General features: G+C 48.1%; 1 protein-coding gene across 7 annotated transcripts in view; it reads left to right on the forward strand.

The window, feature by feature from the left end:
• The window catches only part of TRAF3IP1 (TRAF3 interacting protein 1), a 97,000-nt gene extending 79,384 nt beyond the window's left edge, over positions 1–17,616 (forward strand). For all 7 annotated transcript variants that reach the window (XM_053597559.1, XM_053597561.1, XM_053597565.1 and 4 more), the window contains 2 exons: positions 14,993–15,216; positions 17,227–17,616. In XM_053597559.1, coding sequence (XP_053453534.1) covers positions 14,993–15,216; positions 17,227–17,392 — 390 coding nt within the window. In that variant the 3' untranslated portion in view covers positions 17,393–17,616. The remainder of the gene's footprint in view (positions 1–14,992; positions 15,217–17,226) is intronic.
• The last annotated feature ends 372 nt before the right edge of the window (positions 17,617–17,988 follow it).

Here is a 17,988-nt window from a genome sequence, read left to right on the forward strand (position 1 = left end):
TCTGTCATATTTGCAGAGTGGCAACCATTTTTCTTGCCATACTGTCAGGACTCAGTAGGATGCTTGATGTGTTTTTAAAATTCTGTTTCTCTAGAACTTCTGGGTCAGCTGCAGTAGCTTGAGCCCAGGAGTTTAACTTCCTCCCTCTCAGACTCCCAGTGAAACTAATAGAACATAGGGATGGGGGTGGGCCAGGGAGGCCTACGTCCACACCCCGGAACGTGAAGGAGGTGCAGTTGCCTCTAATATTTTGTTCTGTTTTATACAAAATAAATAATCTATGTTTAGAAGATGCTAGAACTGAGTTGAATTTTTACAACTCAATCACTGAATCTTTCCTGGACATGGCAGCTGAATAAAGAAGAAATGCCAAAGAAACAACTAAATGAGATTGACACAAGGTATACAATGTCCCCAACAGGAAACACTTGGTTTCCTTTTTTTGGTTCTGGCCAACCTTTTTTTGGCCAGAATCAACATAATATATATATTTAGAGGATTATAGAATCCTAACAATCTATAGGTAGAGTGGCCTTAGAGATTTCATTTAAGAACAAACAAAAGTTAGGTAATTTTTCTCTAAAGCATGCATTTTCTTACATAACCAATAGTGAAATAAAATATGTGCTGGAGTTGAACAGGGGACGCAGTAGCTCACCCGTGTGATTAGGATGTTTGGGGAAACCGAGCCGGGAGGACCACCAGCTCAAGGCTGTGATGGGCAACAGGGCAAGGCTGTTCCTTTATTTTCTTCTCAAAAATTAAAAAAAAAAATGTGTTCTAGGATTGAAAACTGTCTCCTGTTAGTACATTGTGTCTATCTCATTTAGTTGTTTCTTTGTGTTGTTCTTTATTCAGCCTCCATGTCCAGGAAAGACTGTCATTTCAGTCTTAAAAATTTAAGTCAGTTGTAGTATTTTTTTAAACATGGATTATTTCTTACATTTAACCAAGAAATTATTTCTAAACCAAATAAAATCACTAGTCAGTGTACTTTCTATTGCAAAAAATGACTCATAAAATTCATCCATCATGACTGAAAACTTGGAGAGGACTAAGAATGGAAGAGAGAGGCCGGTTCTCCCGTGTCTGGCTGTCTGCATTGTAGGTAATGGTGAGCGGCTGCAGATACTTCCAGCACCCTAACCACGGAGCAGGTGTGAGTACCGGAACCCCGTGTAGGTATTCTGAAGCTTCTAGCCAGTACAAAAAGAAATGCAAGCTTAATTCTGGAAAGAAGCAGTTAGGATTCTCATTGTTTGAAGATAGTAACTGTCTACCAAGTAAATCAACTAAAAAATTAACTATTAGAAAAAACTTAAGATAGCCAGTGACCAATATACAAAGGTCAGTATTTTTCTATGAGTGGGCAATAACCAGTTGGAAACAATAATGTGTCCAGTGCATGTAAGGTTCCTCTCCAGAGCTGGAAACAAAGTGTAACTCACCATCCCTGCTTTTATCAAGAAGTTTATAGTAACTATATTGAGAAGTGACAGAATTTTACCAAGAAATATAAAAAGATCTGGAAAAGTCAAAAAAGATGCTGTTCCTTGAAGAGAAAGTCAATATTAAAAGAAAAGTCATTATTTGCTAATTTACAAACTTAATGCAATTCTAGTAAATATTTAGGGGACATTTTGGAACTTGGTAAAGAACATTTGAAAGTTCATCCGAATGGATAAATACATGAGAATAATCTTTCATTAAAATGTTTGAAAGGAGCAGGTTTTAGGCTGATAATTTCATATTCTTTTTTTTTTTTTTTTTTTCTTTTTTTTTTTATTGTTGGGGATTCATTGAGGGTACAATAAGCCAGTTACACTGATTGCAATTGTTAGGTAAAGTCCCTCTTGCAATCATGTCTTGCCCCCATAAAGTGTGACACACACTAAGGCCCCACCCCACTCCCTCCCTCTCTCTTTCTGCTTCCGATAATTTCATATTCTTAACTTGCTTTAAGTAGAGATGCTCCTTTTAGCCGAGAATGAGTTTTACTTTTCCTCGCTGCCTGCGTATCTGGCGTCAATGTGATTAATTCTCTGTGGTGGGGGGACACATGTTCCTCTGCTTTCTTAGGGTCTGTGGCTGGGCCCAAGAATGAAATTGACATAAAACAGATTAAGAAGAGAAAAACATCCAGATTTTTTACACGTACTGGGGAGCCCCCCTAGGAAGACGAAGCCCCAAAGAGGCAGTTGGAGCCACGTACTTATAAACTTACAGTGAACCAAGGAGGGCGAGTGTGAGGGAGTGGCCAGTGTGTACGTGGAGACCCAAGGGGGCCGGGCCGCCAGGTCTGCACTGCAGGTCTCTCTTGGCTTCAATTTCTCACCCTGGGGATAAGAAACTGTCTTTCCTTTTGGTACAGAACGGGCATCTTCCAGGTACAGATTTCATCTCTCACTTTCAGGAAGAAAAGGAGAGATCAGGGAGTCCTTGCACCTGCTGTTTCTTGTGTCTTTAGCTGAAAATAATCCTTATGCTAAAGTGGCATTTAGGGTGGGACGAACTGCCGCCTTTCAGTGATAAGATAGTTTTAACAAATATTTCCATTGTTGAAGTCAAATGAAATATAGAGATGAATCTCCAAATATAAAATGTTTTATTTGGGAAGCAAAAATTATAACTTGGGGTTGGGCATGGTGGCTCATACCTCCACAGTGGGAGGATTATTTTAGGTCAGGAGTTTGAGACCAGCCTCAAAGCAAGACCCCCCCCCCCCGTCCCATTTCCACTAAAAATAGAGAAAGTAGCTAGACCTGCTGGCAGGCAGCTGTAATCCCAGCTACTCAGGAGGCCCACTTGAGCCCATGAGTTTGAGGTTGCCATGAGCTAGGCTGAGGCGAGAGTAAACTATCTCAAAAGAACTAGATGTTAAAAAAAGAATTGCAATTTGGGACATAGAGATCAGGTGGTCTTTGGTATGTTTGAAGAACAAAGAGAAGGTTTGGAATTTTATTAGAGAAATGTTCTATGTTATTTTAAAAGAAAGTTCATTGGTTCTAGAGAAGCTTTTGGGCACTGGGAAGTGGTGATTGGTAAACCTAGTCTTAGAGTCGCAGCAGGTCGCTTCAGCCGCTGCTAGGGGAATCTGGTGTCAGGGTCACGGAAGGCATTTCAGCAGCAAGGCTCATGGAAAGCTTCATTCTTGCAGCAGGTGCCATGTGTTCTGAGTGCTTTTTCTCCCAGCCCCTTGACCCTGGTTTGGTTGGGTATGACAGAATAACACAGTCACATATTCCACTTTTATACCATTTACACATCTGTTAGAAAGGCCAGTCTGAAGAGTTAGCTTTTCTGTTTTGTGTTCTGAGCTTTTTGTTTCATCTACAGTGACCCCCTCGGATCTCCTGCCAAGCTTACATTTACTTTACACATAATTCTAAGAAAGTTTCTCATTCATCTTTCAAGGACATTAATGTTTGTAACAGTAGCTAGCAGCTAATGATATTTTGTTCTGTACGCATTCTCCTCGTATAGAAGCTTACCATCAATTCTGACTTGTAGACAACAGAACGATTCTAATGACAGCTAATATTGATAGTACCCTTACTGTGATGAACCACATACTTTATTTAATACGGTAACCTATGAGGAAGGTGTTATCCTTTCCTTATTTCCTAGGTTAGGAAGCTGAGGCACAAAAGTTAACTTGTCCAGGATTATGTAGACAGTGAGTCACTGAGACAGGAGCTGCCCAGATCCGTCTGGCCCCCGTCTGGGAGTTACCCCTCAGCCTGTCCCGCTCCCCTTCGTCCACGCCGAGAGCTCCGCACTTGTGCTTGCTCCTCCCCCGTAGCTGCCGGCAGGAGCAGCGCTGTTGTCTAGAAGGTTCCTTTAGCAGCATGTTCCTGATTGGCAGCAGCAGTTCCTCAGTTGCTGTGTGTGAAATAGTTGAGTAAGTGTTACCCACAGTTGACAGATGGTAGAAATGTCATAGGAATAGAGCTGATGGTTCTTCTATATGCCTAGAAATAGAACATTGGTTCATGAGAAAGGTTTGATGTAAATTTCTAAAAGCATTTTGGAAAACAGTTATTATGTCCTCAAGGTTGAAAAGGTGCATTCCCTTTGACTCAGCAATGCCACTTGTCACATACCCTAAGAACCATGCCATGACCTGTGGGTACTGGAACATATGTAAGATTATTCAGAATTTGTTGTTGTTGTTGTTGTTGAGACAGTCTCACCCTGTGCCCTGAGCAGAGTCCATTGGTGTCATTGTAGCTCACTGCAACCTCAGACTCAGGCCATGGGCATCCTGCTGCCTCAGCTTCCTGAGTCACTGGGGTTACAGGCACTTGCCACTATGCCTGGCTCGGTTTTTTTTTTTTTTTTTTAATTTTTGGTCAAGTGGGGGTCTCACTCTTATTCAGACAAGTCTCAAATTCATGTGTTCAAGCAATCCTTCCATCTCAGCCTCCCATAGTCCTAGGATATAGGGTGAGCCATATATCCTAGGCCCCTGGCCGATTCAGAATTTTTTGTAATAGCCTCAGAAGAAAAATAATCCAAATGTCCATCAGCAGTAGAATGGATAAATAAATCATGATATTTCATTCATGTAATGAAACAGTATTCAGCAACGCAAATGAACAAAATACATGTGACATGGTCAATTCTTAAACATAAAGTTGAGTGAAGGTAGCAGACACAGACAAACACCTCACGACTCAGTGCTGTGCCAAGTGGAACAAGCACAAAAGTGAATGAGACAGGTGTGCAGAGATCCAGGGCTTGGACGCATGGAAGGCAATGGCGCTGACCTCAGGAGGGGCACTCGAGGGCCTCGGAGATGCTGCAGTGATGGAAGGCGATGGCGCTGACCTCAGGAGGGGCACTCGAGGGCCTCGGAGATCTTGCAGTGATGGAAGGCGATGGCGCTGACCTCAGGAGGGGCACTCGAGGGCCTCGGAGATGGTGCAGTAATGGAAGGCGATGGCGCTGACCTCAGGAGGGGCACTCGAGGGCCTCGGAGATGGTGCAGTGATGGAAGGCGATGGCGCTGACCTCAGGAGGGGCACTCGAGGGCCTCGGAGATCCTGCAGTGATGGAAGGCGATGGCGCTGACCTCAGGAGGGGCACTCGAGGGCCTCGGAGATGGTGCAGTGATGGAAGGCGATGGCGCTGACCTCAGGAGGGGCACTCGAGGGCCTCGGAGATGCTGCAGTGATGGAAGGCGATGGCGCTGACCTCAGGAGGGGCACTCGAGGACCTCGGAGATGCTGCAGTGATGGAAGGCGATGGCGCTGACCTCAGGAGGGGCACTCGAGGGCCTCGGAGATCCTGCAGTGATGGAAGGCGATGGCGCTGACCTCAGGAGGGGCACTCGAGGGCCTCGGAGATCCTGCAGTGATGGAAGGCGATGGCGCTGACCTCAGGAGGGGCACTCGAGGGCCTCGGAGATGCTGCAGTGATGGAAGGCGATGGCGCTGACCTCAGGAGGGGCACTCGAGGGCCTCGGAGATGCTGCAGTGATGGAAGGCGATGGCGCTGACCTCAGGAGGGGCACTCGAGGGCCTCGGAGATGCTGCAGTGATGGAAGGCGATGGCGCTGACCTCAGGAGGGGCACTCGAGGGCCTCGGAGATCCTGCAGTGATGGAAGGCGATGGCGCTGACCTCAGGAGGGGCACTTGAGGGCCTCGGAGATGGTGCAGTGATGGAAGGCGATGGCGCTGACCTCAGGAGGGGCACTCGAGGGCCTCGGAGATCCTGCAGTGATGGAAGGCGATGGCGCTGACCTCAGGAGGGGCACTCGAGGGCCTCGGAGATCCTGCAGTGATGGAAGGCGATGGCGCTGACCTCAGGAGGGGCACTTGAGGGCCTCGGAGATGGTGCAGTGATGGAAGGCGATGGCGCTGACCTCAGGATGGGCACTCGAGGGCCTCGGAGATGTTGCAGTGAGCTTTCATGACTCAGTGGTAGCTGCAGGCCTCTACTCCGTCCTTTTGCTAAATTGTACATTTGTGTTTGCGCTTTTCTGTATTAAAAGCTTAAATATTTGTTTGCCAGCTGTTTTGCTTTTGTGTTCAAGTGGTTCAACTTGACCCCATCAGAGATGACTGTGTGGCTTGTGAAGAGTTTGCTGGTGGAGTGTTTGAGGGTGAGCAGGACACTCGGGGTGCTGTTCTGAGTTTGGGCCTCTTTGTGACTTGAATGCAGGTCTTCCTCTGTTTATGAAGAAAATGAACTTTGGACAAGTTGCATATAAATCACCTCCTGAGGTCATGGAAGAGTATGTTGTTTAAAGCAAATACTTACTCTTTGATTTATTGCCTCCCTCACCACCCCTCAATTAATCAGGCTTTTGTTTATTGGGTTTGCTTAATGGAGGGAGAGCTCTGCCCAGGAGTGTTGTGACCCTGCAGCAGAGGGGGACAGTGGGCAGGTGCTGCCAGCCCCTATAGCCCAGATCCTGCTTCTGAGAAGGCCTGCCAACAGTATATGAGGGTCAGGCCCCCCACCCCGTACCCCAGACCCTGCTTCTGAGAAGGCCTGCCGGCAGTATATGAGGGTCACCCAGATCCCGCTTCTGAGAGAGCCTACCGGCAATATGCGAGGGTCAGGCCCCCCAAACCCCAGACCCCGCTTCTGAGAGGGCCTGCCAGCAGTATATGAGGGTCAGGCCCCCAATAGCCCAGACCCTGCTTCTGAGAGGGACTGCCAGCAATACACAAGGGCTAGGCCTTTAAAACACTATTTTTAAAATAGTGCTTTCTTGGAACATTGCAGTTAAAATTTAAAGAAAATCTCTAAGGTTAATAATTTTATTTGTATGACTTATGATAAATAATTATAAACCTTAAAATCTCTGTAAATGCAAATGCCTACATTTCTGGGGACATGTGCGCGTGTGGTAAAATGTAAATAACATTAAATCCTAGAAGTAACTGTTCACCTGAAAAATCTGGGAAGCATTTTCTAAGAAGTGTTTGTGTGTGGGTGCATGCACTTGAGTATGTACGAAGTGGCCGCCAAATGCTGAAACCCTTTGCCAGAGAGGCCTTCCTGCCAGCAAGCAGCTGAGTAAATAGTCTCCTGCACACAGGAAAGGAGGGCCAGCCAGGTAGCAGGCGGGAGGGGAAAGGGGTGGGCTTGTGTCCCCATGAAACACATGGGCTGCCACTGCTGTTTGTATAACCTGTAGAAGCTGCCTTTACACACTGATCTGCAGCCAGGGTGTCACAAAAGGTGGTGTGGGTTCTGCAGTGTTCACAGATTTTCTGAGCTCAGAATCGCAGATCTTTCAGTAGAGAGTTTTAAAGTTAATTTCATAGGTGTGGGTTATTTATACTTACAAATGTGTCAGAAGGTAAATATGAGTTACTTGTCTACCTCAAGCTGGACATGCAGCTTGTTAGTAGGTACGAACAATGCATATAAATAAATATTTTTTTCAGTATGCTCCGAAGTATTCCAAACATGCCTAAGAATCTTTTCTAGCCCGTAAGTCAGCGTGAGATGAAACAGCTGTGTCGGTTCACTGGCAAAAGAGCATTGTCCTGCAGGGCTATAACCGTGTTCTTTCTGGGGACAAATTTACTATAATAGTTAACATCTATTTGAGGGTTTACTATGTGTGAGGCACTGAGCTGCTTATTTTACATTATCCTACTTAATCCTACCTGCAGGGTAAATATTATTTCCATCATAATGTGAGGAAGCTGAGGTCCAGAAAGGTTGAGCCAAGCTCCCATGGCTGTAAAGTTAGGAGGTGTCAAAGCCGGGCTCTACCCGGGAGCACCAGGCTTGGAACTGCAGGGTAGGGGCTGTCAGTCCTGTGGCCCTGCGTCGTCCCAGGTTCTAGATGGTCGTAGGTCATATTTTGTGTAATGAGATATTTTCACTATTTTTTGCTGTTTCCAAAAATCAAGTGTATTTTACAATGACCGATTCCTGTGTGGTGAATGAGCGTGGCAGTGCGTCCTCCAATTCTGCTGTTTTATTAACAGTCTTTAAGGAAAGGTTGTGTCTGTATGAGCTGAGTGTACATCAAAGCCTATTGTGAGAGGAGTGTGCTTTTTAAAGCAAATAATCATTGCTCAACCTATCTACCCCCCACCCTGCCATGTTAATTTAAATGAAAGCTTCAAGTTCGCCCACATTTTGGTGTTTTGCAGCAAGTTCTCATGTCTTTAGGATGATGTCTGTCCTGCCTATCTTAGCCCCCCTAAATTCCTAACCTCTTAAAAATAAAATTACAGCTGGGCACAGTGGCTCACGCCTGTAATCCCAGCACTGTGGGAGGCTGAGGAGGGAGAATTGCTTGAGCTCAGGAGTTCGAGACTTGCCTGAACCACAGTGAGACCCCCGACTCATGAAAAAAATGGAAAAACCCAGCTCGGCGAGCTCCTGTAATCCCAGTGGCTTCCAGAGGCTGAGGCAGCGGGATGCCCACAGCCCGATTCTGAGGTTGAAGTGAGCTACCATGCCCACTGCACTCTGCTTAGGGACTGAGGGTGGGACTCTGTCTCAAAAAAAGGAAAGAAAAGAAAAAGAAAAAAAGCAAAGAAATAAAAAATAAGCAACAAAATAAAATAAAAAAATAAAATTACAAACTTTAAGATTAAGGTTTAAGGTTTAACAGACTTTAAGATTGTTCTAAATTTTGCTTGGTCCCACGATAAAGAACTGCGGAGGAGTTTGACACAGTGCCCAAACGCCTGTAGAGCACAGCGAGGTTTCCATAGTGTCTTTTTCTGCATTCTAACTCCCGATTTATGAGACATTTACTTGTGTTTGTCTCCTACCTAAGTTCGTAGCCTAAACAATTTTATGCATTTATTAGAGTCAACACAATGTCAAATGCACAGGTATTACTTAATAATCTTTATGAGTGGGATTTAAACTTCCCAAATTCAGTGAGAGCTTTACTAATTTGTGTGTAATGAAGGTAATGCACCTTTCCTTTTGGGAAATAGCTTATTGTATGGAATTCATTTTAGTCACTTAGCATTTTAATATAAAGGCATTTACATAGCCTTTTTAACAGTAAGCCCTTTATTTTGAGGTAGACTCACATGCAGTTATGAGGAGTGATAGATGCATGCCATGTGCCTCCGTCCCCAGTGATCATATCCTGCCGAGCCAGGGCACAGCGCCACTGCCAGGGTGCCCACATCAGTGTGGTCGGGATCCAGAACACTCCATACCCACCCCTCTCCCTCCCACACCAGCCCCCCACTCCCTGCCCCCATTTCTATGGCCTTTGTCTTTTCCAGAGTGCTCTACAGCACGGCACCTCTCCGCATTTGCTTTTCTCACTCAGCGTAATTCTCAGAGTCACGAGATGGTTTTGTGTTTGTACGTTCGTTCCTTTTTACTGATGGGTGGTTTTCCACGCTGTTGGGGTATCACAGCTTATTTAACTGTCTCTCCATTGAAGGCATCCTGGGTTGTTTCCAGGTTGTGGCTACGTTGAGTAAAGCCTCTATAAACAATTGTGTGCAGATTTTTGTGTGAATATGTCTTCATTTCTCTGGATGTACACTGTGAGTACAACTGCTGGGTCGTATTTAAGAAACCGGCAGATCTCCAGAGTGGCTGTCTCTTTTTACGTTCCCACCAGCAGTGCATGAGCGGTCCAGTTGCCCCTCCCTGGCCTCAGGTGTCTGTGTTTTAATTTAGCTGTACTGACAGCTGTGTGGCGAGATTGCAGTGTGGTCTGAGTTTGCATTTTCCTAAAGTTGATGATTTTGAACATCTTTTCATGTGCTTGTTGTCACCTGTACTTCCTCTTCCGTGAAATGTCTCCTCGTGTCTTCTGCCTATTTTCCAAGTGAGCTATCTGGTTTTTGCTGTTGAATTTTGAGAGTTCTTTACTTATTGTAGAATCCTTTATGTGATGTATGATTTGCAAGTATTTTCTCTCACTTTGCAGCTTTTTGGCCTTTTACCAGGGTCTTTGGCAGAGCTTTTACATTTTTTGAAACAGTCCAGTGTGTCAGATTTCCTTTTGTGGGTCATGCTTTTGTCAGTTCTAAGAACTCTGTGCCTTGCTCTGCATCCTAAAGACTTTCTCCTCCTGGTTTGTTTTTCATTCCAGGGGACTGGCAGAGATTCTTCCTGTATTTTGCTAAAAATTTTATAGTTTTATGTTTTATATCTAAGACCTTAGTCCACTGTGAGTTAGATTTTAAGGTCAAGGTTTTTAAATTTTTTTTTTTTTGTCTCTATGGATGTCCACTTGCTTTGGTGCCAAATGGTGACAGGCCCTCCTTTCTCCACTGTACTGTTTTTGCACTTTGGTCAGAGGTTGGGTATTTTTGTGTGGATCTATTTCTGGATTCTCTGCTGTGTTCCTTTGATCAATGTCTGTCCCTTTGCCAATATTGCACTGTCTTGATTCCTGTAGCTTTATAAAAAGCTTTGAATTCCGTAAGCTGTTTCCCCTGTTATTGTCTTTCTTTTTGAAAATGTTTTAGCTATTTTAGTTCCTTTGCTTTTCCCATTTAAATTTTAGGGTAATCTTGTCTCTATCTACTAAACATTTGTCCAGTAGGATTTGCGTTAAATATACATATTATCTTGGAGAAAATTGGTGTCTTTACTGAGTCTCTCAGTCCACAAACACAGCATGTCTGTTCATTGTAGAGTTCCTTTGATTTCTTTTATCTGCATTGTGTAGTATTTTAATATACAAGTCTTGTACGTGTTTTGTTAGCTTTACAACTAAGAATTTCTTTTTTTTTTTTTTTTTTGTAGAGACAGAGTCTCACTTTATGGCCCTCGGTAGAGGGCCGTGGCCTCACACAGCTCACAGCAACCTCCAACTCCTGGGCTTAAGCGATTCTCTTGCCTCAGCCTCCCGAGTAGCTGGGACTACAGGCGCCCGCCACAACGCCCGGCTATTTTTTGGTTGCAGTTCGGCCGAGGCCGGGTTTGAACCCGCCACCCTCGGTATATGGGGCCGGCGCCTTACCGACTGAGCCACAGGCGCCGCCCAAGAATTTCTTTTATTGAGCAATTATAAATGACACTGTAGTTTAAATTTCAGTGTCCACTGCTAGTATATAGAAACACAGTGGATTTTTGTATGTTTATCTTGTTTCTCACAACCTTGCTGAACTCACTTAGTAGTTCTTTGGGTTTTACCTTTTATTTCTAGTCCCAATTATTTAACACTCTGTATGCCAGGCTTTATTATGCTAAGGCTTTCCATATGCTGGTCCAAGTCAATTAAATGGTGGAGCTAGGATCCTGATACTTAAATTATTTATACATTTCATTCATGTCTCAAATACTTACGGAGCAGTTATGTGGACCACAGCAGATCCAGCATTGGGTTGTATAAGTGGTTATACAGCTATGATAAGTTCAAAACTAAAAGAAAAAGTGAATTATTATTTTAGCGCATTTAGCTCATTCTGTGAGTGGGTGGGGTAAGGGTATCTTAGCCAGTCTGGAGTGTGGTGGGGGATGAGGGGTAAGGGGGTCCAGGGAGGGCTTTCTAAAGAACAGGAAAGGTTTACCAAGCTTATCGATTCTTATCAACTTCCAGGTTTTGAAACTGAGAGGCATGTGTGATAAAAGCTCATATGATGAGAATTCTAAACATTGCTTGTTAGAGAGCTCGAGGAACCCTGGCCAGAACTGAATACAGTTTTCTACTCACCTCCTCTCTGTGTCCTCACTTCTTTCAGCTGCTGCTGTCTGTGGCCCATCCCCTCCCCCTGCTCTAGGACCAGCAGCTCCTTCCAGCCTGTGTCCACCTGGCCCTGCTGTCTGTGGCCCATCCCCTCCCCCTGCACCAGGCCCAGCAGCTCCTTCCAGCCTGTGCCCACCTGGCCCTGATGTCTGTGGCCCATCCCCTCCCCCTGCACCAGGCCCAGCAGCTCCTTCCAGCCTGTGTCCACCTGGCACTGCTGTCTGTGGCCCATCCCCTCCCCCTGCACCAGGCCCAGCAGCTCCTTCCAGCCTGTGTCCACCTGGCACTGCTGTCTGTGGCCCATCCCCTCCCCCTGCTCTAGGACCAGCAGCTCCTTCCAGCCTGTGTCCACCTGGCCCTGCTGTCTGTGGCCCATCCCCTCCCCCTGCACCAGGCCCAGCAGCTCCTTCCAGCCTGTGTCCACCTGGCACTGCTGTCTGTGGCCCATCCCCTCCCCCTGTACCAGGCCCAGCAGCTCCTTCCAGCCTGTGTCCACCTGGCCCTGCTGTCTGTGGACCATCCCCTCCCCCTGCACCAGGCCCAGCAGCTCCTTCCAGCCTGTGTCCACCTGGCCCTGCTGTCTGTGGACCATCCCCTCCCCTTGCTCCAGGCCCAGCAGCTCCTTCCAGCCTGTGTCCACCTGGACCTGCTGCCTATGGCCCATCCCCTCCCCCCTGCACCAGGCCCAGCAGCTCCTTCCAGCCTGTGTCCACCTGGCCCTGCTGTCTGTGGCCCATCCCTCCCCCTGCACCAGGCCCAGAAGCTCCTTCCAGCCTGTGTCCACCTGGCCCTGCCGTTTGTGGCCCATCCCCTCCCCCTGCACCAGGCCCAGCAGCTCCTTCCAGCCTGTGTCCACCTGGCACTGCTGTTTGTGGCCCATCCCTCCCCCTGCACCAGGCCCAGCAGCTCCTTCCAGCCTGTGTCCACCTGGCACTGCTGTCTGTGGCCCATCCCTCCCCCTGCACCAGGCCCAGCAGCTCCTTCCAGCCTGTGTCCACCTGGCCATGCTGTCTGTGGCCCATCCCTCCCCTGCACCAGGCCCAGCAGCTCCTTCCAGACTGTGCCCACCTGGCCCTGCTGTCTGTTGCCCATCCCCTCCTCCTGCACCAGGCCCAGCACCTCCTTCCAGCCTGTGTCCACCTGGCACTGCTGTCTGTGGCCCATCCCTTCCCCCTGTACCAGGCCCAGCAGCTCCTTCCAGCCTGTGTCCACCTGGCACTGCTGTCTGTGGCCCATCCCCTCCCCCTGTACCAGGCCCAGCAGCTCCTTCCAGCCTGTGTCCACCTGGCCCTGCTGTCTGTGGCCCATCCCTCCCCTGCACCAGGCCCAGCAGCTCCTTCCAGCCTGTGCCCACCTGGCCCTGCTGTCTGTTGCCCATCCCCTCCCCCTGCACCAGGCCCAGCAGCTCCTTCCAGCCTGTGTCCACCTGGCACTGCTGTCTGTGGCCCATCCCCTCCCTCTGTACTGCCCAGCAGCTCCTTCCAGCCTGTGTCCACCTGGCACTGCTGTCTGTGGCCCATCCCCTCCCTCTGTACTGCCCAGCAGCTCCTTCCAGCCTGTGTCCACCTGGCACTGCTGTCTGTGGCCCATCCCCTCCCTCTGTACTGCCCAGCAGCTCCTTCCAGCCTGTGTCCACCTGGCCCTGCTGTCTGTGGCCCATCCCTTCCCCCTGCACCAGACCCAGCAGCTCCTTCCAGCCTGTGTCCACCTGGCCCTGCTGTCTGTGGCCCATCCCCTCCCCCTGCACCAGGCCCAGCAGCTCCTTCCAGCCTGTGTCCACCTGGCCCTGCTGTCTGTGGCCCATCCCTTCCCCCTGCACCAGGCCCAGCAGCTCCTTCCAGCCTGTGTCCACCTGGCCCTGCTGTCTGTGGCCCATCCCCTCCCCTGCACCAGGCCCAGCAGCTCCTTCCAGCCTGTGCCCACCTGGCCCTGCTGTCTGTTGCCCATCCCCTCCCCCTGCACCAGGCCCAGCAGCTCCTTCCAGCCTGTGTCCACCTGGCACTGCTGTCTGTGGCCCATCCCTTCCCCCTGTACCAGGCCCAGCAGCTCCTTCCAGCCTGTGTCCACCTGGCACTGCTGTCTGTGGCCCATCCCTTCCCCCTGTACCAGGCCCAGCAGCTCCTTCCAGCCTGTGTCCACCTGGCACTGCTGTCTGTGGCCCATCCCCTCCCCCTGTACCAGGCCCAGCAGCTCCTTCCAGCCTGTGTCCACCTGGCCCTGCTGTCTGTGGCCCATCCCTTCCCCCTGCACCAGGCCCAGCAGCTCCTTCCAGCCTGTGTCCACCTGGCACTGCTGTCTGTGGCCCATCCCCTCCCTCTGTACTGCCCAGCAGCTCCTTCCAGCCTGTGTCCACCTGGCACTGCTGTCTGTGGCCCATCCCCTCCCTCTGTACTGCCCAGCAGCTCCTTCCAGCCTGTGTCCACCTGGCACTGCTGTCTGTGGCCCATCCCTTCCCCCTGCACCAGACCCAGCAGCTCCTTTCAGCCTGTGTCCACCTGGCCCTGCTGTCTGTGGCCCATCCCCTCCCCCTGTACCAGGCCCAGCAGCTCCTTCCAGCCTGTGTCCACCTGGCCCTGCTGTCTGTGGCCCATCCCTTCCCCCTGCACCAGGCCCAGCAGCTCCTTCCAGCCTGTGTCCACCTGGCACTGCTGTCTGTGGCCCATCCCCTCCCTCTGTACTGCCCAGCAGCTCCTTCCAGCCTGTGTCCACCTGGCACTGCTGTCTGTGGCCCATCCCCTCCCTCTGTACTGCCCAGCAGCTCCTTCCAGCCTGTGTCCACCTGGCACTGCTGTCTGTGGCCCATCCCCTCCCTCTGTACTGCCCAGCAGCTCCTTCCAGCCTGTGTCCACCTGGCCCTCCTGCCAACTCTTCATCCCTTCATTTTCACCTCACCAGTTTCCTCCCCTCCTGTGTTTCTTTCCCCCTTCCTGGTGGCCAGCTGGATTTTGGAGTGATTTGGATGGAAATATGGTCCATTTGAGTAGTTATGGTCAGCCTGTTTCTGCCAGTCCATTTGGGAAAATCATCTATGTTACTAAACTCTTGGAACAAATAGTTACTGGCTAGTGGGAACGAACTACAGTCTCACTGCTAGAAATTTGCCCCTCAGATTTCCAGGTGAAGACAGACCCCTGTGCCCTTGGGAAAGGGAAGGTCAGCCCCTCCCCAGCACTGCTGTGCACCTGGTATCTACCCTGCCCAGGGGCATTGCGCTCCCCTTGTCAAGAAAGTGAGTGGGTGTCCCCACCCGAGCCTGTGCTCCTCCTGTGGCGCTGGGCTTGGCACGTGCTGACCCAGGGGCTGAGGATGCTGCTTCCCTGTCCTGTGTTTCCTGACTGTAGGAGAGATCGCTGGTCTTTGAGTCAGCTTGGAAGAAGGAGAAGGACATTGTTTCCAAGGAGATAGAGAAGCTCCGCGTGTCCATCCAGACCTTGTGCAAGAGCGCACTTCCCTTGGGGAAGATCATGGACTACATCCAGGAGGACGTGGACGCCATGCAGAACGAGCTGCAGCTGTGGCACAGCGAGAACAAGCAGCATGCAGAGGACCTGCGGAAGGAGCAGAGGTGGGGCGGGGACCTGAGCAGAGCTGGGGGGCGGGGACCTGCGGAAGGAGCAGAGGTGGGGGCGACAGGGAAGGGAGCCCCACAGAAGGAGGGAGCAAACAGGGAGATGGCCATAGTGGGACAGAAGCAGTGTGGGACACCCCTAGGTCTGCCCCCGCACTGAAGTCTCCCAAGAAGTCAGTGCCTCTCAGCCCTTTATGATCACCTCACAAGGAGAACTGGTGTTTCTTAATTCATACCTGAGCAAGCATTTCTTTGTAGCACTTAAGAAAAGATTTGGAGTTCATGTTCATACACAAATAGATTTAGACATTAGAGTCTAGAGCACTCTGCAGTTTGATTACCAATTTTTTCATGTGTCTTATCAAAATTCCTAATGTTTTGGAAATGTTTACAATTTTTAAAGGTATTTTGTTAGTCTAAAAGAAATACTGGTAAACCTATTTAAAGTATGACTATAAAAGAAATATATTACTAAAAAGTGAGATTTATTTTAGGGAAGTATTTGATATGCTCTGTTTATATGCACATAACTATATCAATTGTTAAATATTTTTTTCCAGAAAATATGACTTGACTCAATGTAAGTCCATGTAATAAAGAGTATATTGTAATGAAGTTCTATTCATTGTTAGTAGTCTGTTTATTTTCAAAAAGTCTTTTACAATTTAAAATGTATAGCATGAAGGGAGTTGGACAATCACCAAGAATGTTTTGGTGCTATTCTGGCGTGATACTCACTCAGCACATCTTAACATTTTGATTTAAGGTATTAAAAGGGTATCATTCCAGGCCGGGAGCCATAGTTCCTACCTTGTAATCCCAGCACTCTGGGAGGCTGAGACAGGATTGCTTGAGTTCAGGAGTTCCAAACTAAGGGTAGAAAAAGTAGCCTGGTGTTGTGGTGGCACCTGTAGTTCTACTCTGTTTTGTGGGGGGTTTTGTGTATGTTTGTTTGAGACAGAGTCTCAACTGGTTCCCCTGGGAGAGTGCTGTGGCATCATCATAGCTCACAGCAACCTCAAACTCCTGGGCTCAAATGATCTTCTTGACTCAGTTTTGTTCTATTTTTAGTAGAGATGGGGGTCTCACTCTTGCTCAGGCTGGTCTCCAGCTGGTGAGCTCAAGCAGTCCCCCTGCATAGACCTCCCAGAGTGCTAGGACTACAGGTGTGAGCCATGATACTGTTCTAGTTCTGGCTGCCCTGGGAGGCTGAGGCAAGAGGATTGCTTCAGCCCAGGAGTTTGAAATTTTGGTTGCAGTGAGCTGTGATGATGCCACTGCACTCTACCCAGGCTGACAGAACAAGATTCTGTCTCAAAAATAAATAAATCTTCCCCCTAGACATTTCTTCCTTACAAAACCAGGTTTGGCTTGATGGTAGGATGTTTGGAAACTGTTGCTGTTTTTGGTTTGTTTGTTTTGTCTTTTAGTTTGTACAGTATTTATATGCTTTAAGAAACCTAAAAGGTTAACTTTGACTTCAGCTTTCCCGTTTATTGTAGCCTTTCCTATTACTCAACAAGTAAAAGTTCTCCTGTTAGTGTTACAGACAAGTGAGCCAGAGACACCTGGGCGAAGGCGCCCTCCTAGCCTGTCCCCAGGGTGGTGTCCCTGGTGAGAAGGGGCTGGGCCAGGTCCAGGTGGCCGCCCCCTCAGTGTTGATGGGGACTCTCCTGTACACCTCCTGCTGTCCCCTCAGGCTCTTTGTTATGTGTATAATTTAAGGACTTGAAGTCCACTATTGAAGAAATATTAGCTGCTGCTGCCTTTTTTTATTTTTATTTTGTAATCTCATGTTTGACTTCGCTCTTAGTGGTGGCAGGAGTTGTGAAAATAAGAAATTTTTACCAGGTGTGAGTGTTTTGTCTCTCTGTCATTGAGGTGCATTTACATCTTATTCTTTGGATGAAATGAATAATTTACTTTTGTCTTTTGGCGTTTTAATTTAAGAAGCAAGTATGAGATGAGACAAGGTGTTTACCAGCTGCTGGTTTTGTTCCCCATCAGTATCACAGACTGTGCCGTGGAGCCCTTAAAGGTTGAGCTGGTGGAACTGGAGCAGCTGATCAAAGACCAGCAGGACAAGATCTGCGCTGTGAAGGCCAACATCCTGAAGAACGAAGGGAAAATCCAGAAAATGGTGTATAGTATCAATTTGACTTCGAGAAGGTGAACACTCAGAAGTTGGAGATGAAAAGTCACCCATCAGTTTTCAAAGGAAGAAGAAAATCATTGCTCATTGAGTTCTAGTTTGTTGAGAAAGTGAACAGTTTACAATGTTAACATCCGACTAATTTTCAGAGCTTTAAAGCTTTGAGCATATTGTGTCTAAAAAGACCATGTTTTCTTACCTCCTTCCAGCTGGAGTGTTTGCTAGTTATAAACAGCTCTTCCAAACGCCTCTGTGAGTCTTTTCGCAAGCTCGTCCTTTGTGTCAGCCCCCGCAGCCCGTGCGTTTCTGGGTTCTCCAGTGGGTGAGTGGTGTCGGTCCCAGGGACAGCAGTCCTTTACTTCAGTTTAGTGGGAGCATGTCCCCAGGGGTTAACACTGAATGCAGGATGATGATATGCTTTCTGACAGGCACTTTGTAAATAGAGTGAGGCAGAAAATGAATAAATTGTATTTTTAGTTAATTTCCATTTGAAAAGGGTTAATTTCAGTCTGTATCTTTCTAAGTTACATATCAACTGGTTTAAAAAAATTTGTTTTACCTCCTTGTATATACTTCTTTATGTAATTTTCTTGTTGGTTCCTATTTTGTTTGTGTTT

Source organism: Nycticebus coucang, chromosome 7, assembly GCF_027406575.1.
Source record: "Nycticebus coucang isolate mNycCou1 chromosome 7, mNycCou1.pri, whole genome shotgun sequence".
Lineage (NCBI taxonomy): Eukaryota > Metazoa > Chordata > Mammalia > Primates > Lorisidae > Nycticebus > Nycticebus coucang.